Here is a 26,413-nt window from a genome sequence, read left to right as displayed (position 1 = left end):
TGTCAGCACAGAGCCTGATGTGGGGCTCCATCCCATGAACCGGGAGATCATGACCTGAGCTGAAACTGAGAGTCTGGTACTTAACTGACTGAGCCATCCAGCCACCCCTATCTTACTTTCTTTAGTAAAGGTCATCGCTTCACATTTTGGTATCTATCTCTTTAGACCTTTCCTTTGGGTTTAATAGGTGTATTGTATTTTATTTTAATTTTGATTTTTTTTTTTTTTACATAAATGTGATTATACCCTACTTATTGCTCTGTAGCTTGTTTTTTCACTAAAGAATGTCTTAGAGGGGTGCCTGGGTGGCTCAGTCGGTTAAGCGCCCAACTCTTGGTTTCATCTCAGGTCATGATCTCACAGTTTGTGAGTTTGAGCCACACATTGGGCTCTGTGCTGACAATACGGGGCCTGCTTGGGGTTCTCTCTCTCTCTCTCTCTCTCTCTCTCTCTCTCTCTCTGTCTCTCTGCCCCTCCCCTGCTTGCTCTCTCTGTCTCTCTCTCAAAAATAAATAAATAAACTTAAAAAAAAAAAGGAATGTCTTAGAGGTATTTTCGTATCAGTGTAGTCCTTATTCTTTTTTAAAAATTGTGTTAAAAAACACATAACATAAAATTTGCCATCTTAACCATTTTTGAGTATTAAGTATATTTACATTGTTGTGCAGTGGATCTCTGGAGCTTTTTCATCTTGCAAAACTGAAAATCTATACCCATTAAACAGCAAATCCCCATTTTCCTTCTCCCTACCCTCTAGCTACCACAGTTGTTTCTATGAATTTGATTGCTTTAGTTACCTCAAATAAGTGGAATATTTGTATCTGTCCCTTTTTGATTGGCTTATTTTACTTAGCATAATATTCTCAAGGTCCGTCCATGTTGCAGCATGTGGCAGGATTTTCTTCCTTTTTAAGGTTAAATTATATTTCATTGTCCATATGTACCACATTGTGTTCATCCATTCATCTGTTGATAGACATCTGGGTTGCTTCCTCCTCTTGGCTGTTGTGGAGAATGCTGCTGTGAACATGCTGGGTGTGTAAATATCTCTTTGAGATCCTGCTTTCAGTTCTTTTGGATATATACACCCAGAAATAGGACTCCTGGATCATATGGTAGTTCTATTTTTAATTTTCCGAGGAGCCTCCATATTGTTTTCCATAATGTCTTCACTGTTTTATGTTCCCACCCAAAGTCCTTATCTTTTCTTACAGCTATATGTATTCCATAATATGGGTATACAAAATTTAATCACTTTCTCACTGATATTTAGTGTTTTGTTTTCATTATTCCAATTTCATTATTCCGTGATGCAGTGATATTCTTAATCACGTATATAGTTGTTCTGTGTATTTTCTGAGATAAATTCCTAGAAGTGGAATTTCTTCACCAAAAACATTGCTAATCTGTACTCCCCCTAACAGTGAACCAGAGTGCCAGTGTCTTCATACCTTTATTTATAATGCTGGATAATATCAATCTTTATATCTTTAAAAATCTATTGGGTAAAAAATAGTATTATGTTTTACTTTTCATTTCCCAGATTGCTGAGATGGAATATTTTTTAATGTGCACAGTTTGACTGTTTGTGATTACATATCTTTTGTGTGTCTTCTTTTTTTTTTTTTTTTTTTTTAAATTTTTTTTTCAACGTTTATTTATTTTTGGGACAGAGAGAGACAGAGCATGAACGGGGGAGGGGCAGAGAGAGAGGGAGACACAGAATCGGAAACAGGCTCCAGGCTCCGAGCCATCAGCCCAGAGCCTGATGCGGGGCTCGAACTCACGGACCGCGAGATCGTGACCTGGCTGAAGTCGGACGCTTAACCGACTGCGCCACCCAGGCGCCCCATGTGTGTCTTCTTGTTAAATGACTTTTTTTTCTTACTTAAGTAAATTTATTTAATGTGTCAAAAAGCAAATGATCAGATAGTGGCCAGTTCTAGGGTTTTGGTGGAGCAGTCAACCATGTCATCAAAAATCTTGATGTTTTCCATTTGTCTCCCATGTGTTGGCCGTATCTTCCCTCAGAATTACAAGGGACTGTAGCAGTTACAAGCACCTTAGACAGACATGACTGCATCCAGAAAAAAAGTCTTTTCCAACTCTTTTTATTGGAGAGAAAACATTTTGCAGAAGGTCTCAGTAGACCTGTTGTCAAGATTGGGTCATATACCCTCCTTCTGGTTTTAAGAATGGCTGGGAAGCAAGATTCTCACACCTCTGTAGTGGGAGGTGGGTTTTGCCAATAAAAAAGGGCATCGGGGGCGGGGGGCCTCTGGGTGGCTCAGTCGGTTAAGCATCCGACTTCAGCTCAGGTCATGATCTCACGGTTCGTGTGTTCAGGCCCCGCGCCAGGCTCTGTGCTGACAGTTCAGAGCCTGGAGCCTGCTTCAGATTCTGTGTCTGCCCCTCTTTCTTCCCCCTCCCATGCTCATGCTCTGTCTCTCTGTCTCTCAATAATAAATAAACGTTAAAATTAAAAAAAAAAAAAAAAGGGCATTGGGAATGCCTGCAGGAAGTCAGCAACCACAGAATGTCTTCTTGATTTATAACAGTTTTATATAGATTATGTACCAAATGTATTCCTTTGTTTATAGTGTGTTTGCTTTTTAAAAATTACAAATTATTTTTTTGGTAATCAAATCTACTAATATTTTTCTTTGTATAGATTTCTGAGTTTCATGCCTTGCTTATGTATACTTTTTCTAGGATAAGATCATATAAAATTACATGCTTGTCTTTTATTTTTTTTTTTAATTTTTATTTTTTTTTTAATTTTTTTAACGTTTATTTATTTTTGAGACAGAGAGAGACAGAGCATGAACAGGGGAGGGGCAGAGAGAGAGGGAGACACAGAATCTGAAACAGGCTCCAGGGTCTGAGCGGTCAACACAGAGCCCGACGCGGGGCTCGAACGCACAGACCGCGAGATCATGACCTGAGCCGAAGTCGGACGCTTAACCGACTGAGCCACCCAGGCGCCCCTACATGCTTGTCTTTTAAAATTTATTTTTTTTGTTTAATTTTTAAATTCATCTGGAGTTAAGCTTTGAGTGGACCATACGTTAGAAATCCAATTTAGTTTTCTTTTTTGTAATGGGGAGCCACTTATCCCCAAACTTTTGAATAGTCCATCTTTCCCATTTATTTGGAATGCCATTTCATTATGTTCTGTGTTTCTGTATAAACATAGATTCAATTTTAGATTTGTGTCTATTTGTTTACTCACCCATACCACACTTTCATTTCATAGTGTGATAATGTAGTTTAATTATATACTGAAGCACATCACCCCTTTGGTGACCTTTCTTTTTCAGACTGTTCCTATTTCTAAATTCTTTTTCTTCTAGAAGAGCTTTAGAACTCTTTAGGCAATTAAAAAAAATTCCTACTTTTTTTTTCTAAATTTTTAATGTTTATTTATTTTTGAGAGAGAGACAGAGATAGAGACAGAGACAGTGTGAACAGGGGAGGGCAGAGAGAGAGGGAGACACAGAATCTGATGCAGGTTCCAGGCTCTGAGCTGTCAGCACAGAGCTGATGCAGGACTCAAACCCATGAATGTCAAGATCATGACTTGAGCTGAAGTCAGAAGCTTAACCGACGGAGCCACGCAGGCTCCCCCTAGTGGTTTTGATTTAGATTAATTGAGGTAAAATTGACACTAAATTAAATTTATCTTTTCAAAAATTTTTTTAAAAATTTGTTTATTTTGAGAGAGAGCATGTGTACACGAGCAGGGGAGGGACAGAGAGAGAGAATCCCAAGCAGGCTCTGCACTCCTTGCTGAGCACAACATGGGGCTCAATCTCACAACTGTGAGATCATGGCCTGAGCCCAGAGCAAGAATCCAACACTTAACCAGCTGAGCCATCCAGGTGCCCCTATTCAGTGAATTTTTATTGACTATCTACTCTATGTCAAATAAATATTCTAGGCATTGGGGATACAGTGAATAAGGCAGTATAGAATGGAGGTTACATTCTAAGAGGAAGATTGAAAATAGTCAAATAGTCAAAATATATAGGATTAGATGAAATGAATGTGATTGGGAAAAATAAAGCAGTGATGGGAGATGGGAGCATCAAGGATGGGGTGAAGGTTGCAATTTAAAATATGGTGGTCACTTCAGATATCTTTGCTAAAATGACATTGATAAGGTGATATTTGAGATTGACCTGAAAGGGACAAGGGAATGATTATTATTGGGTCTATTTGAGGGAGGAGTGTCAGTTGGAGGAAATAGCAAGAACAAAGACTTTGTTACATTGTTGCCACAAGGAAGGGCATGCAGCTAGAGCTAAGTCAACAAGGATCAAGATGAGGCTGGAGAGATAGTGGTGGGGCTAGAGTTTGTGGAGTCTTGTAAGTCATTGTCAGCGCTATGGCAACCAACTGGACTGAGATGGACATGTGGAACAATTTTAAGCCGAAGATTAACACAGTGTTTTTATAATATCACTCTGGCTTCTCTATTGAGGAGGGAAGCAAGATGGAAGCAAGGAGTTCAACAATTGTGGCATGAAGTTAAAATTTTCTGGCTGTATTTTGAAGATGTAGTCCAGTATTACTTCATTTGTATGATTCCCTTCTACATACTACATGGTTGCCAGATTTCTAATGCTTGGTTCTTTTTCTAGCTCACTAAATGGCCTACCTGAATTTTTTCTAACTGAGGCTGTACAAAGTTTTACTTCTCGTCTTCAGGAAGAATTGAGTACTACTGATGTGTACTCTTATAGGAAAGTAATTGACAATATATCTTCCTGTATGGAGAACTTTGACGTAGGTAAGCCAGCTCTTTTGTAGTATTTTTTCTATCATTACATTATTGTTTTTAAACAATTTTGTTAATGTTAGTTTTGGTCCTGAGGCTCCCTACCAGTGTTAATTTTTTTTATTCCCACAGGTAGAGCAGGTGTTAGTAATCTTCTTAAAAATGGTAAGTCCCATTCTTTTATTTTATTCTGAGGATGTAACTGCTTGTATGAGTCATTTTGGAACTGGTTGTTTTCGGTTTCTTGGCAATGGGTAGAGTTTTGCAGATTACCAACGTACATCACGTCCCTTCCTTTTAAATATTCCTTTTAGATTTCTACTTCTATACCATGATATCACTGTAGGTAATAGTGACTTAAAATATTTTCTTATATTGACATTAAAATTCACAGTTTTAGGTTCTGCTTTGTCATTATATATTCTTTTTGTTTCAGTGCTTCATTTTATGCAGAAGAGTTTAACTGAAATCTCTGAAGAAAATAGGCAAGTAGTATCTGTATGCTTGTGCATGTGTGCGTGAACACTTGTGGTTGTGCATTATCTTTGTACACAGGAAATTTTTAAAAAGTTTCCAGAACATGCTTCATTCCATTCCTCTCTGTTAATATTAGACCTGATTATTTAAATGTATTTCTTAGAGGTTTGATATTTAATTTAAAAAATCAGAAAGGGGCACCTGGGTGGCTCAGTCAGCTAAACGTCCAACTCTTGATTTTGACTTGGGTCGTGATCTCACAGTTTGTGAGATTTGAGCCCCGCGTCGGGTTCTGTGCTGACAGCGTGGAGCCTGCTTGGGATTCTCTCTCTCCCTCTTTCTCTCTTCCCCCCTACCCTCAAAATAAATAAATCAACTTAAAAAAATCAAATAAATTTTTAGGAGAATATGAGCAAGAGTTCCTTCCTCCCTGAGTGTTCCTTACTCATAGCGTCTGTTCTTTTATAAATGAAACATCCTGTTATTTTTCTGGGGATATTAATGATAGGGTTTTGTTTTGTTTTGTTTTTAAATATAGTTTTCTTACCTTTGCATAGTCCTAGTTCTTTTATGTTGCTATTTTTTTTCTGTTTGATGCTTTCGGTCACTTCACTATATGAAACTGGAAGCTTTCTTTAGAAGTCTGGTGATTTTTAGCCTAGCGCTCATATTTAAGGATGGGGCACTGAGAGTTGATTTGAAACTGTGTATATGGGTGGGGTTGATGGCAGGTTTTATTGTAGGCTAGTTTAGCTGGGCTATTTCTTTGGAAAACCTCCGATGTCAATATCTTTAGGTCTTTGTGCATGGGTAGTGGGTTCACCATGGAACCAAACCGTTGGCTTAATCTTCTGGTTGCTGAGGGTGTGAAAAAAGCTGAGGTCATGGCATTTGGCATTCATTGTTCATATATTTGCCTAATTCGCTTGTTTGCAATCTGGTGTTGCTTTACCTTCCCTAGAGGTAAGCCACTTGTTTGCTGGTTCTTACTCTTCTTCAACAGACTTGTAGCCCGTCTTCTTATTTTCAGCCCTACATTTATTTCCACATCAAGGAGTCCTGGTGCCAAGTTTCTTAGCCTTTTGAGGCTGCAAATCAGGGCGTTTTGGGGATTATTCTCTGGCCTAGTATTTACTTTTGTTGATTCTGCTAAGTTAGTTATTATCTATCTGCTTTGTGGCTTCCAAAGGCTTATTGTTATTGTCTTGTTGTCTATTTGTTGCCCTTGTGTATTTATGTCTTTTTATGTGGTTGGTTTACTGAGGTTCTGGCAGGGAATAGAGGTAATATGTGTGTGCTATTCTTTTTTTTTTTAATTAATTTTTATTTTAATTCCAGTATACTTAACATACAATGTTATATTAGTTTCAGCCTATTAGAGTGATTCAACAATTCTGTACATTACCCAGTTCTTCTCACCATAAGTGTAGTCTTTAATCCCCTTCACCTATTTCACCCCTCCCCTCACCAACCTCCCCCCTGGTAACCATCTGTTTGTTCTCTATAGTTAATAGTCTTTTTTAATTTGTCTCTTTTTCCTTTGTTCATTTGTTTTGTTTCTTAAATTCCATATATGAGTAAAATGCTATGGTATTTGCCTTTCTCTGACTGCCTTATTTAGCATTATACCTTCTAGATCTATCCATGTTGCAAATGGCAACATTTTGTTCTTTTTTATGGCTGAATAATTTTCCATTGTATGCATGTGTGTGTGTATGTATATATGTGTATATATCTCATCTTCTTTATCCATTCATCTATCAGTGGACACTTGGGTTGTTTCTGTATCTTGGCTATCGTAAATCATGCTGCAGTAAACATAGGGATGCATATGTCTCTTCAAATTAGTGTTTTCATATTCTTTGGGTAAATACCCAGTAGTGGAATTACTGGATCATATGGTAATTCTATTTTTAATTTTTTGAGGAAACTCCACACTGTTTTCTGCAGTGGCTGCACCAGTTTGTATTCCCACCAACAGTGCACGAGGGTTACTTTTTCTCCACACCTTCAGCAGTACTTGCTGTTTCTGTGTTTTTGATTTTAGCCTCTGTGTGCCATCTCTGGGAGATCTTTCACCCAAGGTCTCCTTTTGCCTTGCCAGGAGTGCCTTCTCTGTCTCCTTTTAGGTTCTTCCTCTGCTCATCTCTTGAATGTGGGTTCTTTCCTTGTTATTCTATTTGTTCTTACTGATTAATACCATCTACCTCCTTAGTGTTAGGCACCTGCTAATATTCAAGATTCTCACATTTCTCACTCCAAGTTAGATCTCTTCCCTGAAGTGGTGGCTTCATATAGTCATTTGCCTCCTGGACATCTCAACTGGGATGTTTTATAGGTGTCTCACATTCAGTGTGTCCAAAAGAAAATTCACTACCTTTTTACCCCCACACACTAATAACTTCTATTCTTCTTTCTGTATCTTTGAATTTGCCTATCCTGGATACGTCACGCAAATAGAATACGATTTTTATTTTTTTGTGTGTTTTCAGGGTTAATCCATATTGTGCCATGTATTAGAGTTTTATTTCTTTTTGGCTGAATACAGCATTCCATTGTATGTATATACCACATTTTGTTTATCCATTCATCTGTTGATGGACAGCTGGGTTGTTTCTTCTACCTTTTGGCTAATGTAAATAATGCTGCTATAAACATTGTTATGCAAATATCTGTTTGAGTCTCTACTTTCAGAATTAGTGGATTATTCGGTAATTAGTAGAATTAGTGGATCATATGGTAATCTAGTGTTTAACTTTCTGGGGGACCTTAGACTGTTTTCCCTGACCTGTGTTTTAATATCATCACTCTGTGTTCTGCTGTGTTGAGAATAGACTGAGGGTGGGCCAAGGATAGAAGCTGGGGGACCAGTTAGGAGGCCACTGCAGTAATCCAAGGGAGAGACAAGAGTGACTCAGGCCAGGAGTAGCAGTGGAGGTGGTCTGATTCTGTATTTTGAAGGTAGGACAAACAAGATTTTCTTACAGATGGGATGGGGAGGAGGAAGTCAAGGATGGTCACAGGGTTTTTGTAGGATAGAGATCCTAGCAGGTGTAGCAGGTTTGGAGTTGAAGATGAGTTCATGTAGTTGGAGATGTCTGTTAGACATCCAAGGAAAGATATTGAATAGAAAGTTGCATATACAAGTCTGGAATTAGAAAGAGAGGTCTAACCTGGAGATAAAAATTGGGGAATTGTCAGCATATAGATTATAATTTAAAGTTTATGAGCTGGATGAGATCAGCATCAAGGGAACAAAGTAGCTGGAGAGGGGGACTAAAGACTGAGTTGTGGAGAGCTAGAACATAAGGAGCTTGGAGAGAAGATGATGAACTAGCCAAGGTGTCTAGGAAGGAGCGATGGTGAAGTAGGAGAAAGTGGAGGAGAGCCTGGTGTCTTGGAAGCCAGGTGAAGAGAGCGTACCAAGGTTGAGGGAGTGTTCAAGTTATGAAATTGTGGCATTCATTCTGGATCTGCTACTTTTACTCTAAAAGGAGAGAAATGAGGTTGGTCATTGGCTGAGAAGGAGGGAAATGTTGAGGTAAGAGTGTTGAAAGTTTGTAGTAAATGTCCATAGAATTGGAATGTTTATGGGAGTGGAACAGAGGTATGAATGTCTGTTATAACCTAAAATGAATTTTGGCCCTTTGATTGAGAAATGTTTTTTATCGAGGGATGGAAATGGTGACATTTTCGTGTGACTTTTCTTTTGTAATAATGTCTCTTCTTCGTTATAGAAAATTTGCCGGAAATCATATTGTTCAGACGCAGTTGATGAATGACTTGTCGGTAGGCACTAGAGTTTCTGTGATGTTGGTACAGAAGATACAAGACTTTCAGACACTTCATGTGAGGATTTCCAGTTCCCCTACATGGCAAAGTATGTGTGGATTGCTGAGTATTTTCACCAAGTTTTTAATTGATGGTAAGTGTAAAACCGTAAAAATGGTGATTATAATTGAGTGTCGTTCAGCTTACGCTAATAATGGTATGAAATGTTTGATACTTAACTGACACGTAGAACTACTTCTCCCCTAGCCCCTTAAAGTGGGGAGGCCCTGGATTATGAGGTTTTAATGCTTTTTCTTTCAAATGTACCAGTTCTCCAAGGGGTAATGTTGAAGGACTTTTCTAAATGTGTGTATGTGTATTGTAAAGAAGGAAATCTGACAGTCTTAGTGTTGAAAAGCCAGAGACTTTAAGTGGCAAAAGAAAATTCTTGAGAAGAATAGATTTCCAAATTTGGAAGGAAAATCTGGAAAGGTAAATGTTATCTGTACATTTCTCCTCAGCAGTAGGTATTATCCTCAAGTAATGATAGTAATCCTTGTGGGGCCATTCATCATTCCCCTTTGTATCTCTCATATGTTGCTTTTCTTTATATGAACTGTGCCACTGGAAACCAAATAGTTAATGAGAGGAAGTCTGTCTTTATAAAAGTATTTCAAATAATAAATTAAGATGAAATGGTAGAATATCACCATTTTGTAACCCCCAATGAATTGACGTAGGCATTAAGCATCATCAACTGCTAACTTTACAGAACAGACAACCAGACAATATATGCCCCTTAGATCTAGTCTTGGTTTCACCACCTGTACTTTTCCCAAAGTGACTGAACTTGAGACCAATCTCTAGGTCACCTGCCAGTTTACAGCAATTGTAGAAGAGAGAAGAACGTGTGGAATTGCATCAGGACTAAACAAACCCACATCTAGATTGTGGGAAATGCTGCAGGTCAAAGGCCAGAGTTCTTGAATAGAGAAATTGTTATGCAATGAAAGGGGTAGAGATGGCACCTGTAGATTAAAACGCATTTAAAAAATACATCACGGTTTTAAAAAAATGGACGGGATGCACATTTGATTAATAAAACCATTTGAAAAGAAGAAAGCCATTACTGTGAAAGTCACAATAATGCTTACTCAGGGTGAGAGAAGGGGATTGTGGTTGAGATGAGGCACGTGGATGAGCCTTCCGGGCAGGGTGTCTGAGTCCTGCTTCTTGCTTTTGGCGGTAGGTACAAGGGTGTTCATTTCAGTTAATTCATTAAGCTGTGCCCTTGTTTTGGGTGTTTTCCTATATCAGTGTTTTATATTACAATAAGATTAACAACAAAAAAAAGATACTTATCGTGTTCACAAAAAGTTAAATTACTTTTTCATTTTTATCTCTCATTCTATATGATCATGTATGTATGAATATTAATGAAAAAATTAATGAATTGGTTCAGATGTTTCATTTGTTTTTTAAAAATTTTTTTCATGTTTATTTATTGTGAGAGAGAGAGACAGAGAAAGAGAGAGAGACAGAGTGTGAGCAGGGGAGGGTCAGAGAGAGAGGGAGACACAGAATCCGAATCAAGCTCCAGGCTCTGAGCTATAAGCACAGAGCCCGATGTGGGGCTCGAACTCACAAACCGCGAGATCATGACCTGAGCCGGGAGTCCTACGCTTAACTGACAGAGCCACCCAGGCGCCCCGGATATTTGCTTTTTAAAAGAGGAATTTGTTATAGGATGGGTAAAACACAGAGAAGGCCTGATTTTAATAAGAGGTAGCCCCTTTTCTGAACCGTCGATGGGACCTCTTCATTGCTGTTCTTTCCCAGGATTTTAAAATTTCATGTATTAGTAAAATGTTCAGCTGCAAGTAACAGAAAACCAAACTTCAGGCACTTCAGGCACTTAAGCAAATATGCCTCCCTCGTCCCCACATAACTTGAAGTTCCGAGGCAGGTGATCCCGAACTGTATGCAGTCTAGGACCCAAACATTTCTGCCTTTCTGCTCTGCCATCTTCAGCATGTTGGCTTTTACTCACGTTTTTTGCCTCCTGGTTGCCATTTGACTGCTGTAGCTCCAGACATTATGTCTATGTTCACGGCCGGAAGGAGGGCCAGTTGCATCCCTACCTTTAATCAGGAAAAACAAAAGTTCCCAAGTACCTGCTTCTATCCCATTGGCCTGAACCCTCACGTGGCTACCTTTACTTGCAGGCAAGATTGAGGAAGCAAGTGTCCCGCCTTTGGCTGAGTATGTGGATGCCCCAATCAAAGTCACAGTTCTGTTAGCAGGGATAAAGGGCACAGTGGATATTTAGTAGGTAGTTTATGGTAGACATTTTTGAGTCTTAGTCCCGGTTGAATAATTTACCATATTTGGTAAACTTTATTACAGACCAGAGGCTAATAGAAAACAAAGAGAAAATAGCAAGTCAAGATTGGTTGCATTGGGTACATGCCAATGATAGCAGAGCTTTCAGTTAGCACTGATGCAGGCTCTTTACACAAGCCCCGAAATCACTTTAAGAAAGAGTAATGCATGTAGGGGTTGGGCTGGAGAGGCCTCAGTGCAGGGAAGAGAGTGAGCGGTATTGCTGCTAGATGTGCTGCGGGGAGAAGAAGGGAGAGTGGGTGTTAGTGGAGAGAGGAAGGAATCACATTTATTAAGTGTTTATGTGCTGGGCATAAAAGTCTTATGTTCGTTATGCATTTAAAGCTTAAAATAATTGTCAGATAGGAGTTATATTTTCCCATATTACAGAAGAGAAAGCTGTGTCCCTGGGAGGTGAAATAACTTGCCCAAGTCCTATTCACCTAGGATGTGGTCATGCTAGAAATTGCACCCAGGACTCTCTGTCCCTGCAGCGTGTGCTTTTTCCACTGTACCAGAATATCCATTGTCATTTAATCCACACTCTCTACTTTTTTACCAAATAGATCACCTCTTACAGACAATTCAGAGTACATCTGGATTAGCTGTTATTCTTTTTATTAAGGCTATGTTTCACCCACCTGAAGAGATTCCTGATTTGGTGAGTGCATCTCCTTTGTAGAATTGTATACTTCATTGATAATTAGACACATGTTTTAAAAATATTTTTAAAGACATGAATTAAAAATTTCTTTCTGCATAGTAGAATCTTTCTGATGATCTTTTTCTCTTGTAGTAAGAGACAGTCCAAAAATGCAGAAAAAGCAGAAAGAAGACCAGAGTAGTCACCTGTAAATCCATCTCCTAAAGATAATCACTATCAACATTTTTAGGGGTGCCTCTTCATGTTTCTAGTGCTGTTTGTTCAGTTCCATCTCTCAGTGTTATAAAAGATATTTATAATATTAAAATTATGCAGAGATTAATATATACATACATGAAGTCCTAACTTTTTGATAAGTATGTCCTTTTTATTAAGAATAACCCAAATTTGAACTTTAGACTGGAAGCATGTGAGAATCAATTTTTCGGTGAATTTAATTACATGGAAAATATAATTTGATAGTTTGCGCGCTAATCCTTATATTTAGTACTAGCAGGGTTTTCTTCCCTTACTCTGTTATCTAGAAACTTATTTTAGTTGTTTACCTGACTTTATGCAAAGCAGCTGTTTACCTGATGTTATACAAAATAGATGTGTACTCTTCTATGAGATCACACAAAGTATTTACCATTGGATAAAATTTAATAATTTGATTTCTCATATCACCTCTAAAAAGTGTTAAGGTCATTCACCTGCAGGGGATGATATGTTTTGCTCCACTAGTACATTCAAACCAGCAAAATGGTTCACGTACTTAGAATTCTTAATCCTAAGACTTAATTTTTTCCCTTTTGGTAATAATAACTTTAACACTTGTGGCTTCTCATCTTTAGGTTCAGTTATTTTTCCTAGGATGTTTCAGGGGAAAGGGAATTTTGGATGTACATCTTGAAATATCTGTACAGTTTTAGAGGCTTTGTAACATGTTAGCTCTGTTATGTTTTTCCAGATTAGTAGTTTGCTTCTCCGTTCAGTGGACTGTACCAGCATCCCTGACTGGTTTTTGAACTGCTGCAGGAGCCTTTGTTGTGCTGATGTCTCGCAGTCAACTCTCTTATTCCTGTGTCAAGGGACACTCACCATGTTGGACTGGCAGAATGGAAGGATGGGCCCAAGCGGGGAGGCCCTGCTCTTGAATATCGTCCATGTATTGTTCACCTTGAGTTCACAGTGAGTTTTCATGCTGTTGTCTCATATTTTCTTTTGCTTGCCAGACATTTAAAAGATGGCAACTGAACCTGCATACTTAGTAGTTCAATGCAAAGTGCTCAGGATAATCCTGAATTGAAAGGGTGATATATGTAGGCAATGAAGCAGGTATGAAAGAAGATGAGATGAGAGAGAGTTACAGAAATTACTAGGGCAGGTGAACCTGTACTGAACATTTTTTTTTTTTAATGTTTATTTATTTTTGAGAGAAAGAACACGAAACGGGGAGGAGCAGAGAGAGAGAAGGGGACAGGATCTGAAGCAGGCTCTGTGCTGACAGCAGAAAGCCTGATGTGGGGCTTTAACTCATCAACTGTGAGATCGTGACTTGAGCCAAAGTCCGAGGCTTACCCAGCCGCCCCTGTATTGAACATTTCTAATACTAATGTTAACGTTTAGTCTCTAATGGTAGCATTTAAAAAAAAAATTTTTTTTACATTTTATTTATTTTTGAGAAACAGAGTGAGACAAAGTGTGAGCGGGGGAGGGGCAGAGAGAGAAGGAGACACAGAATCTGAAGCAGGCTCCAGGCTCTGAGCAAGCAGTCAGCACAGAGCCCGACGTGGGGCTTGAACCCACAAACTGAGCCGAAGTCATGACCTGAGCCGAAGTCGGACGCTCAACCGGCTGAGCCACCCAGGCGCCCCTAATGCTAGCATTTTTAAAAAACTATGAAAATTTTTATATGGATAGTGCTTTGGAGTTTATGAACAACGTCAACATAGGTAATTCAGTATGAGCTTCACATGTCTTGATAGATAGGATAGGAAATCAGATGTGTTGTGTGGAAAAAGTGAAGTCAGAAAAGTAAATGCTAAAACCTAAGAGTGTATTGCTAATAAGCACCTGAGGCGGAATTGTAACCAGTTCTTTTGACTTCACTGGATTGTGTTTTGTGGGTTTTTTGGGTGTTTTTTTCATAATGCCTGAAAGTGATCGTGTGCTTAAAATATCAAACCATAGATACAGCTTGATAGTAGTGAACATGTAGGTAAAGGAAAAAAAGCACAATGTTCTAAAATAATTTTTTAAAATAATAATATAAATATAATATAAAAATCATTTAAATTATAAAAAATATTTTTTATTGTGGTGTTGTATAACAGCTCTATTGAGATATAATTTATATACCATAAAAGTCACTTATTTAAAGTGTGTAATTCAGTTTTGTTTCAGTAGATTCACAGGGTTGTACAACTATCACTGCAATCAATTCTGGAATATTTTTATTACTCTCAAAAGAAACCCCATTCCCCCTAACTTTCTCCAGCCCTAACCCCTCACTATGTTTTAAAACACTGTGAAACCATCATCAGAATAAAGTAATGAACATTTCTATCATTCCCAAACGTTTCCTTAGTCCGTTTTTGGATTATTTCTTTTCTTTATTATTATTATTATTATTATTATTATTATTATTATTTTAGGGAGAGAGAAAGAGAGAGAGTGTGAGCGGGGGAGAGGGGCAGAGGGAGAGAGAGAATCTTAAGCAGGCTCCATGCTCAGCATGGAGCCCGACGTGGGACTTGATCCCACGACCCTGGGATCATGACCTGAATTGAAATCAAGAGATGGATGCTCAACCGACTGAGCCATCCAGGTGCCCCTGGATTATTACTATAAGGTGGAAAGACTAATTTATAAATTTGAGTCTATTTTGGCCTTGTTTTTAATTTTTGTTGTAAATTTAATAATGATTGAATTTTCTGGTCATTCTTTGTCTTTTATATTTTTAAAATTTAAATGGTTATAAAATGAAATTTCTTTTACTAGTCAGTTTATAATAACACGGCTCATTTTTCTTCAGGATCAAGGAATCAACTCTGGAATTGTTTTTCTCTAGAATTTTGGCATCTTGGACTAATTCAGCCATACATGTCCTTGAATCAAGTTCCCCAAGCCTAAAGGACAGTCTGAATGGGAATTCAAGCATAGTTGGGAAACTTTTGGAATATGTCTATACCCACTGGGAACATCCATTGGATGCTTTGAGACACCAAACCAAAATTATATTCAGAAATGTTCTCCAAATACACCAGCTCACTAAAGAAAAATCAGACTCAGAAGCGTCAGGTTTGGCTGCCGATCGTTTCATTTGTGAATTGACAGAGAGTCTTTTGCGACTGGAATGGCATGTTAAAGGGAAATACATGTGTCTTGGTTGTTTAGTAGATTATACAGGAATTGGACATATTTTGGCACTAGCCAAAACTATTCCATCACAAATCTTAGAGGTGATGGGAGACCAGTCATTGGTACCTTATGCAAGTGACCTCTTGGAGACCATGTTCAGAAGTCACAAGAGTCATTTGAAGTCCCAGGCTGTTGACAGTACGTGGATTGATGAGTGGCATGAGACTTGGGTTTCTCCTCTCCTTTTTATACTGTGTGAAGGAAATCTGGACCAGAAATCTTACGTGATCGATTATTACTTGCCAAAATTGTTGAATTGCAGCCCCGAAAGCTTAAGCTACATGGTAAAGATTCTTCAGTCTTCTGCTGATGCTAAAAGTGGTAAGATGAACCATTCTTTTAGTAATTTCTAGTTAAGAAAGGGTAGGTACCTCAGTAGATGTGGACGATATTCACATTTCAATATTACCACTTCCATAAATTGCAAAAGAGGACATCAATGATAGAGATTTCAGATTGAAATGAATGTTCCTGTCCTGAGTGGAATAGAATTTTTTTGGCTTAAGTCATTTCTATAAGCTAAAGATTGATTTCAGTTATGAGTATAAGGTTCCCTTTATTACTAGTTTTTTTTTTAAGTCTTTTTTTTTTTTTTTTTTTTTTTTTAGTTTATTTATTTATTTTGAGAGTGGAGTGGGGCAGAGCGAGAGGGAGAGAGAGGATCCCAAGCAGGCTCTGCACTGTCAACTCAGAGCCGGACGCGGGGTTCGATCTCAGGAATTGTGAGATCCTGATCTGGGCCAAAATCAAGAGTCAGATGTTTAACTGACTGAACCATCCACGCTGCCCGCCCCCCCTCCTCCCCTCTTATTACTAGTTTTATCTCATTTTACTGAGTTCTTATTTGTTAGGTTGTCAGACTGGAATAAAAGTGAGTGTTTTATATAAGTTCCTTATTCTAGTGATTGAAACAGTAATTAAGTATTGTTTTAGGCAAGGATGAAGACAGGTTGACAGTAGCAAGTTTTTGTCTCTGGGAAAGAGAAAAAAATATGTAGAACATGTGTGACCTCAAGAAACAGCCATCTGTAGTCAATTAGAATAGGGGTAAACATTCCGTTGAAACTCAGTAACCCGGAAGGAAGTACTACATTAAAGCATAAATCAGTAATTAATATGTAAATGATGGATCTTGACTTATCATGTAAATCTTAAAAAAAATTTTTTTTTAATGTTTATTTATATTTTTGAGAGAGAGATAGAATTGAGCTGGGGAGGGACAGAGAGAGGGAGACATAGAATCCGAAGTAGGCTCCAGGCTCTGAGCTGCCAGCACAGAGCCCGATGTGGGGCTCGAATTCATGGGTGGTGAATCATGTGAGATCATGACCTGAGCTGAAGTCGGATGCTTAACCGACTGAGCCGTCCAGGAGCCCCTATCATGTAAATCTTAAAATTATTATTTTCTGTTTAACGAAGCAGGAATATGGTACCCTGCATCACAGTTTAAGAAAACTTATAACTAAAAATAGTTGAAAACTTTCAATACTTCAAACAGTAACCACAAGGTAGCTATAAAAATCTGATTCCTATACCCAAAAATAAGCCATTATTTGTAGTTGGGTTTTTTTTCTCATTATTTGTAGTTTTTAACAACAATTGTTCCCGCCTTTCTGAGAAGCCATCTAAAGTTCAAGATTCATGAATCTGTTCTGAAATAAGGCAGTCTCTATTTTTATATCATTGCACCTTGTGAGGTTGAGCCCCCTGTCCTGTTAGTAATGGCTGATGTCCTAACTTCCAAACGCATTAGGTTTTTTGGTGTTTTTTTTTTAGTTCATTTATTTATTTTAAGAGACAGCGTGAGCCAGTGTGAATGGGGGAGGGGCAGAGAGAGGGAGAGAGAGGATCCCAAGCAGGGTCTGTGCTGTCAGCATAGAATCCCACATAGAGCTTGATCTCATGAACCGTGAGATCATGACCTGAGTCGAAATCAAGAGTCGGATGCTTATTTGCCTGAGCCACCCAGACACCCCAAGCACCAGGTTCTTTATAATCCTCCTTTTGTCTTTTTTGTGAGGGAGGAAGAATACCTCCAAAATATGCAGAGGGTTAGTGTTTATTTTTAGAGAAATGATATTTGGCCACTGAAGTGTTTTTCCTGATTTTGGCTGAAAGTCGCCCCAAGAATGATTTCTTTAAGTTAACATAAGGGGATTATGCTTACTGAAAGTTATTGACACAAGAACTATTAAATCTCTTTCAATAATGTTTCTTTTATAATAGGAACTTTATTTATTAAAAATTTTTTTAATGTTTATTTTTGAGAGAGAGAGAGAGACAGAAACAGAGCATGAGTAGGGGAGGGGCAGAGAGAGAGAGGGAGACACAGGATCTGAAGCAGGCTCCAGGCTCTGAGCTATCTGCACAGAACCTGACGATGTGGGGCTTGAACTCACAAACCGTGAGATCATGACCTGAGCTGAAGTCGGCTGCTTAACCGACTGAGCCACCCAGGTGCCCTTAGAATAGGAACTTTAATTCACGTTAGAATTTAAAATACAATTTTTTTCTGGAAATATAATGTTAATTGCAAATGAAAATTGTGGTAGTTGTTATGTTATATAGCACAGTAGTGGTCTGTGTTATTGTGCTTTTGAGGCAACAATCTTTTCCATCCTTAGGATCTTATAATAGTACAGGGGCTCTGGGAGCTTTGATGGCATGTCTGCGAGCAGCTAGAGCTCATGGACATCTTCGGTCTGCAACTGATGTCTGGAGGAACCTTGTGTCCAGTGCAAGAATAAAACAAGGCTTAATTCACCAGCACTGCCAAGTAAGCAAACAAAATGTATGAGAATTTCATACATGTAGTAGATCCCTAAGTCATTTATTCAGTTAGCAGTCCACTATAGAGGCCTCTCTGTTGAGCCCAGCACTATTTTAAGGGGTCCATAGGGAGGGTAAATTGAAAGTGAAAAGTGTAGAGTTTGCATCCCGGCCATTTAAATTTTATTTATTTATTTACTTATAAAAAATATTTATTTTTGAGAGAGCACAAGCAGGGGAGGGGTAAAGAGAAGGGGACGGAGGATCCGAATGGGGCTCTGTGCTGACAGGCTGACAGCAGCGAGTCCAATGCAGGGCTCGAACACACAAACCACGAGATCGTGGCCTGAGCCGAAGTCAGTTGCTCAACCGACTGAGCTACCCAGGCGCCCCCAGGCTATTTAAATTTTAGTTGAAGGAATAAGAAAACCTGTGTAACACAAGTGGAAACTCTTAGAAGACTATACAGATATAAGTGCGCTTTTATGGGTTAGGATTTGGGGGGGAGCTTAGAGCAGAGTAGGTGGTGGTTGATTAGAAATGTGATAAATGCGATTAAGGGAGAGGAAGTGTTGGAGCAGTACACAAAATGGGAGAACACTAGAATTGACAAATTAATTCAGTAAAGTCGCAGGATAGAAAATCAATGTACAGAAATCTGTTTCATTCCTATACACTAATGATGAAGCAGCAGAAAGTGAAATTAAGAAAACCATCCCATTTATAATTGCACCAAAAACAGTAAAATATACCGTGAAAACTATAAAGCATTGATGAAAGGAATTAAAGATAATGCAAAGAAATGGAAAGACATTCCATGCTCATGTGTTGGAAGAACTAATACTGTTAAAATGTCTATACTACTCAAAGCAATCTACAAATTTGATGCAATCTGTATCAAAATACCAACAGCATTTTTCACAGAACTGGAACAAACAATCCTAAAATTTGTATGGAGCCCACAAAAGACCTCAAATAGCTAAAACAATTTTGAAAAGAAAAACTAAACTGGAGGTATCACAATTCCACATTTCAAGTTATATTACAGAGTGGTAGTAATTAAAACAGTTTGGTGCTGGCAAAAAAATAGACACATAGATCAATGGAATAGAACAGAAAACCTAGAAATAAACACACAATTATACAGTCAATTAATCTTCAACAAAGCAGGAAAGAATATCCAATGGGAAAGACAGTCTCTTCAACAAATGGTGCTGGAAAAACTGGACAGCACCATGCAAAAGAATGAAACTGTGCTACTTGCTCTCACCTTAAACAAAAATAAACTCAAATGGATTAAAGACCTAAATGTGAGACCTGAAATCATAAAAATCCTTGAAGAGAGCACAAGCAGTAATCTCTTGGATGTTGGCTATAGCAACATTTTTCTAGATAGGTCTCCTGAGGCAAGAGAAACAAAAGCAAAAATGAACTATTGGGAGTACATCAAAATAAAAGCTTCTGCACAGCAAAGGAAATAACAAAACTAAAAGGCAACCTATGGAATGGGAGAAGATATTTGCAAATGACATATCCAATAAAAGGTTAGATATAAACAACTGATACAACTCAATACTCAAAAAACAAATAATCTAATTAAAAATGGGCAGAGAAATCATAGTAATAATTTAAAAAAAGACAAAAAAATGGGCAGAAGACATGAACAGACATTTCTGCAAAGAAGGCATTCAGATGGCCAAAAGACACATGAAAAGATGCTCAACATCTGATTCATCATCAGGGAAATGCAAATCAAAACTACAATGAGATATTATCTCACACCTGTCTGAATGACCAAACTCAAACATAAGAAACATCAAGTGTTGACACGGATGTGGAGGAAAAGCAACCCCCTTGCACTGTTGGTGGGAATGCAAACTGGTATAGCCACTGTGGAAAACAGTGTGGAGGTTCCTCAGAAAATTAAAAATAGAACTATCCTATTTTCCAGTAATCACACTACTGGGTATTTACCCAAGAAATCCAAAAACATTAATTCAAAGGGACACATGCACCTGATGTTTACTGCAACATTATTTACAATAGCCAAACTGTGGAAGGAGCTGAAGTGTCTAATAGATGAATGGATAAAGAAGATGTGGTATATATATTATATATATATGCAATGCAATATTACTCAGCCATAAAAAAAGAATGAAATCTTACCATTTACAACAACATGGATAGAGCTAGAGAGTATAATGCTAAACAAACTTAGAGAAAGACACATATATCATGTGATAGCACTCATATGTGGAAATTTAAGAAATAAAACAGATGAGCAAAGGGAAAAAAAAAGAGACAAACGAAGAAACAGACTTTTCACTACAGTGAACAACCAGATGGTTACCAGAGGCTAAGTGATTTGGGGGAAGGGAGAAATAGGAGATGGGAATGAAGGAGTATAGTTATCGTGATGAAAAAGAATAAAATGATTTACAAAAAAAAAAAAAATACTAAAATGGGAGAACACAAAACAAAGTCAGGAGGATGATTCAGGACATTGTTTGGTAAGAGTGGAGTGTTTATGGAGGCCTCCAATGCTAGGTTGAAGACTTCAGATTTCACTCAGTTGGTAACTAGGAACCAGAGCCATTCTGCCTTCAGCAAAAAAGTGGAATTAATGGAAACAGATGAGTTTCCAGTGTGAGAGCAAAAAGAAACCAGAAGACTGGTAAGATGTGCATAACTGTAATCTAAGAGTGAAGTGATAAGGTCCTGGAGTAGACTAGTCCCTGAGAAAAAAGAGGAAAAAAGAATGAAATTGAGCATTACCATGGAATAAGAATCTTAAAGATTGTTGACTTGCAAATACCCAACTTACACATTTAATAAAATAATTTTATAGGATATAACCACAGGATCTTTGGGATTAGGAAACCTGTCTTTTTAAAAAAAAATTTTATTTCATTTTTTAAGTTCATTTATTTGAGAGAGCGTACACACACAGAGGAGCAGTGGGAGAGGGAGGGAGAGAATCCCAAGCAGGCTCCACACTGTCTGTGCAGAGCCCTACATGGCGCTCGAACTCACAAACAGATCATGACTTGAGCTGAGATCAACATTTGGGTGCTTAACCGACTGAGCCACTCACACACCCCTCAGGGAACCTTTCTGAAGTACATGTGGGTAAACTGTGTTTTACTGTTTTTTTGGTAAATAAATATGTCAAGTAGTTTACATTTTGCTTATTTCATTGAAAAAGTAACGTTTTATTGCTTGATGTGTTTTAGGTACGGATAGATACGCTAGGCTTGCTTTGTGAAAGTAATCGAAGTACAGAAATCGTTTCCACAGAAGAAATGCAGTGGATTCAATTCTTTATCGCATACAATCTTAACAGTCAGTCCCCAGGAGTGCGGCAACAGATTTGTTCTCTTCTTAAAAAGGTAGAATTTCTCATCAGAAAGTATTGGAAAGTGGTGGACTCTGCTCTGCAAATCATTTTTGAAAAGAGCTCAGATTTTGAGAGAATGTGGGAATAATGGTCATAGGATTGGATGCACATCCCTTCATGGCCCTTCTGTGAACCATTTCCCTAAAGTTTACATTTGGGATTCAAGTCCATGGTATAAAGTCCTTTCGTTTTGGTGTAAAATAAATCAAACTTGAGCTCTTTTTTTTTTTTTTTTTTTTTAATGTTTGAAAGTAAAAAAATACTGTAGTGATGGATCTTTCAGGGTGAAAGGTATTTTAAGAAAACTTTGGTGAGGGGAGGAAAGATGCCCTTGAAGTTTTACCATTTAAGTGCCTCATGAGATGGTGACTGTTGACTAATTCCACTTGAATTAATCACATGCCACTTTCATGGGATGCAGAATTGGGAGAGTATAGAAGTGAGTATATCTGTAGTTTCATGCCAACCTAAAGGAAGTAGAACTGTAGTTTAATGACTGTATTCTGATTTGCAGTGATTTTTTTTGGGGGGGGTTTAAAAATATGTGTTCATTTTCTGTCAGAGAGAAACACTGTATAAATATTAAGAGTTTAGAAACCAGTACTCTCCTTGCCTGAGGTTTAGTCTAAAGAATGTAGAAAACTTGTCCTTTGCCTTTTTTTTAGACTGACATTTAAGATGAATGGAACTCATATATGCTTTATTTTTCTTTTTCTCAAAAGTTGTTTTGTAGGATACAGGAGAGTTCTCAGGTGCTTTATAAACTGGAGCAAAGTAGATCCAAACATGAGCCAGAGAATGAGTTATCCAAACAGCACCCTTCTGTATCTTTACAGCAGTATAAGGTAGGTGACCTGTTTCTGGACTTAAGGATTTTTACGAAACCTAGAGCAATTATGAATAAACGTTAAAGGGAAATAAATGGAAGTCTTGTAGTGAATAGCGTTTCTGTGCTTTTTTTCCCCTTCAATCTGGGTTTTACATATTCTTTCTGGTGCTTTGGTACTTCTCTCGAGGTATTCTGAGTTATAGAACCAGTGCTGGACTTGAGTCCTGTTACAGAATAACAGTAATGGGTTCACCTCAATCATTTACAGCTTAATGGGGGCTATATTAATTTAGTACTTTAACAGAAAGGTAATTGCTGGCCCTGAACTTGTCCACCCCTCCCCAGGGTAGAAGATTGCTATATCGGAGCCTGCTTCTTCTTTAGACTAACATGACCTACAGTGGCTTGATATTAGTGCTTCCTGGTCTGTGGTCCAGCTATGGAGTTTCCAGTCTATTCCATTTGGGAGGGAGTGTGAAGAGTAGGACTAGGTTTCAGGGTGCTGTGCTAATGGGATGGATGGAACCCCAGACATAGAAGCTCTAGACTGGGCCAAAGCTTAGCTTGACAACCTTCCATTTCTGTCCATCAGGAGTTTTTCACTGATTTCTTACTCCAAATCTAGCCTCTCAGAAGCAGAGGACTTCTTCTAAGACTCAGAGGACAGGGGCACCTGGGTGGCTCAGTCCATTAAGCCTCTGACTTTGGCTCAGGTCATGATCTCACAGTTCTTGAGTTCAAGCCCCACACCAGGCTCTGTGCTGACAGCTCAGAGCCTGGAGCCTGCTTCAGGTTCTGTTTCCCTCTCTTTGCCCCTCCCAGCTTGACTCCCTCTCTCTCTCAAAAATACATGAACAGTAAAAAAATTTAAGATTCAGAGGACACGAGTTCATTTATTTTCTTTCATTTAGTGAAATAGTTGTGATAAATTAATGATACATTGGAGCCATTACATACAACCTATTCCAAACATTAGTATGGATGGCCTTAGCTTTCAGCTTTGTATTTGAAAGGTAAAAAAATCATGTAAAGGAGAATATTTCTATACCAAGGTTGAAGTCACCTTCAGCTTTGTAAAATCCCAACAGCGAAGATTGGAAAGTTACAACCTAAACATGAAAGACATCGGTGTAGTCCCATATCTGCCACTGGCTAGTTGGCTTACCTTATGAGTCTGTTAGACTCTAAGTGGGGTGAGTACCTTCTCTAGAAAGGTTGCTCTTGAGGATTAAACGAGAAAGCTGTTTGTAAACTCTAAATCACCCTAAAAAGCCTTGCTGGGAGTCATTAAAAATGATTAGCGTGTATACTGAGCACTTGCTTTTTGTTTGGAGCACTCATTTTTAGCCTTTCTTAGATCATTACTAGATGATCTAAGAAAACATGGCTCTTTTGCCTGTTTTTGCAAGGGGTAAAATAACATTTGTGAAATCTGAATTAGGTACTTAGAAAGATAAAACGTTTATTATGGATTGACATTCTGAATTTGTGTGGATACCTGGTTTCTTAGTTTGTCTTTGTGAATATATATGTTTTTGAAAATAGTCCTTTAGAGTCTTCACCTGAGTCAATCTCATGGTTCTGATATTTTTTCCCAACTGTAGTCACCTGTGGCTTTTGGCAGTTGTGACTTTGACACTATATTATTTATCATCATCTTTATAATAGTGGGAATAGTGGGTGTCATGCACAGTGTATGATAGGCTTGGTGCCAGTCAACAGAGTGAGTCCTGGGGGAGAAGAGGAGGCTATTAGTTGGGAAAGGTGTCTTCTAGTCTAGTGAAGGAGATTATTTCATACCTAAATAACTAATAGTAATAGCTAGAGTACTTTTAAATTTACAAAATGCTTTGTATCCACATTTTCATTTAAACTTTAATAACACAACTGTGAGAGGCATTATTATCCTCACTTAAAAATGAGAAAATTAGGGCGCCTGGCTGGCTCAGTTGGAAGAGCGTGTGACTCTTGATCTCGGGGTTATGAGTTAAAACCCGACGTTGGGTGTAGAGCCCACTTAAAAAAAAAAATGAGGGGCGCCTCGGTGGCTCAGTCAGTTAAGCGTCTGACTTTGGCTCAGGTCATGATCTCACAGCTTGTGGGTTCGTGCCCCACATCAGGCCCTGTGCTGACAGCTCAGATTCTGGAGCCTGCTTCAGATTCTGTGTCTCCCTCTCTCTCTCTCTGCCCCTCCCCCACTCACACTCTGTCTCTCTCTCTCAAAAAATAAATAAAACATTAAAAAAAAAAATTAAAAAAAAAAAATGAGTGGTGACCGGGTGGCTCAGTTGGTTAAGCGCCCAACTTTGGCTCAGGTCGTGATCTCCCTGTTTGTGAGTTCAAGCCCTGCATCGGGCTCTGCACTGACAGGGCGGAACCTGTTTGGGATTCTCTCTCCCTCTCTCTGTGCCCCTGTCCTGCTTGCACTCTCTCTTTCAAAATAAATAAACTTCAAGACAATGAGAAAACTGCATCTTGGAAAAGTTGAGTAACCTGCCCAAGGTCCCTCAGCTACTAAGTGGTAGAGCCAAACTCCTATCCACATCTGCTCTTATTTCTAAAATCTGAATAGCGTTTTCCCTAATACCTGCTTATTTGAAAGCTTGGAAGTGAAAAAGTGCAGGGAGAATTTGTGAATGACACGTAAGGTACTTGGAGGACCAAAGGAGCTGAGTAACAGGAAATAAGTTAGAGAATCAAGTTGGGGATGGGTAGCAATTTTTTTTTTTTTTTGCTATAATAATCAAAACAGAGCTTAACTAACACACTGTGTGTGTATGTATAAATAAAGTTTCCTTTTTTTCCCTAGGGAATACAGGTATTTTTGTTTGTTTGTTTGTTTGTTTGTTTTTATCTATAAGGAGATATGTCATGGAGGTTCAGGAATTTCATACTTGTAGTTACACAGTTAACAAGTGACAAAGCTGGAAATAGAAACCAATTTCATATCTGTGGTTGGCTTCCCTCTCTGGTCACCTAAGTGTTCCATCTTCTATGCATGAAAATGTAGCATAATAGTAGAATTAAACATACAGATATTTGTAATTTGAAATATATCACTTTAAACAATTTTAACGTTATTTTTCAATAGCCTCAATTATAACATGGCAAAAAGTCTTAAAGGCAAGTAGGGAAAACACCTGAGTAATCTAAAGGGATTTTGAATGCTAGGCTAAGGTATTTGGGAGCCTCACTAGGAGCTGTTAAAAGTGACAAGAACATATATTGAGCTTCTCCTATATGTATAGGACAATATGCTTAGGACTAGGGATATAAATGTATGAACTGTGTGGTCCATGCCTCCCTGTGGGAGTCTGCTTGAGAGAAAGAACTATTTCTAAAAATATAAATGATAGTACAGTTAGGATAAGATCATTCTTTTTTTAAAAAAATGTTTTTAATGTTTATTTTTGAGAAAGAGAGACAGAGCACAAGTGGTGGAAGGGCTGAGAGAGAGGGAGACCCAGAATCAGAAGCAGGCTCCAGGCTCTGAGCTGTCAGCACAGAGCCTGATGTGGGGTTCAAACTCATGAACCCAAGATCATGACCTGAGCCGAAGTCAGACACTCAACCAACTGAACCACCCAGGCGCCCCAGGATAAGATCATTCTTTTTTTTTGTTTAACATTTATTTATTTTTGAGAGACAGAGTATGAGCAGAGGAGGAACAGAGAGAGAGGGAGACAGAATTCAAATCAGGCTGCAGGCTCCGAGCTGTCAGCACAGAGCCTGACTCGGGGCTCAAACTCACAAACCGCGAGATCATGACCTGAGCCGAAGTTGGACGCTCAACCGATTGAGCCACCCGCTGTCCCGGATAAGATCATTCTTAAAGGATGAACTTGTCCTTTAATGTGAACACTATACTATTCATTTATAAAGAAAACTACTTTAACTAGGATACTTTCAATAACTACCCTATTGCTTTGAAACCCAATAGGT

The 26,413-nt window shown here is 38.4% G+C and overlaps 1 protein-coding gene across 4 annotated transcripts in view; it reads left to right on the top strand.

Moving 5' to 3' along the window:
* The window catches only part of THADA (THADA armadillo repeat containing), a 329,970-nt gene that overhangs the window by 5,477 nt on the left and 298,080 nt on the right, over nucleotides 1–26,413 (top strand). For all 4 annotated transcript variants that reach the window (XM_030310495.2, XM_030310494.2, XM_030310496.1 and 1 more), the window contains exons 5-14: nucleotides 4,644–4,792; nucleotides 4,913–4,945; nucleotides 5,217–5,265; nucleotides 8,995–9,182; nucleotides 11,977–12,071; nucleotides 13,024–13,244; nucleotides 15,091–15,797; nucleotides 18,101–18,252; nucleotides 21,479–21,634; nucleotides 22,365–22,487. In XM_030310495.2, coding sequence (XP_030166355.1) covers nucleotides 4,644–4,792; nucleotides 4,913–4,945; nucleotides 5,217–5,265; nucleotides 8,995–9,182; nucleotides 11,977–12,071; nucleotides 13,024–13,244; nucleotides 15,091–15,797; nucleotides 18,101–18,252; nucleotides 21,479–21,634; nucleotides 22,365–22,487 — 1,873 coding nt within the window. The remainder of the gene's footprint in view (nucleotides 1–4,643; nucleotides 4,793–4,912; nucleotides 4,946–5,216; nucleotides 5,266–8,994; nucleotides 9,183–11,976; nucleotides 12,072–13,023; nucleotides 13,245–15,090; nucleotides 15,798–18,100; nucleotides 18,253–21,478; nucleotides 21,635–22,364; nucleotides 22,488–26,413) is intronic.

Source organism: Lynx canadensis, chromosome A3, assembly GCF_007474595.2.
Source record: "Lynx canadensis isolate LIC74 chromosome A3, mLynCan4.pri.v2, whole genome shotgun sequence".
Lineage (NCBI taxonomy): Eukaryota > Metazoa > Chordata > Mammalia > Carnivora > Felidae > Lynx > Lynx canadensis.
Note: the sequence above shows the minus strand (reverse complement) of the source record. Positions and strands in the feature narration are given on the sequence as shown.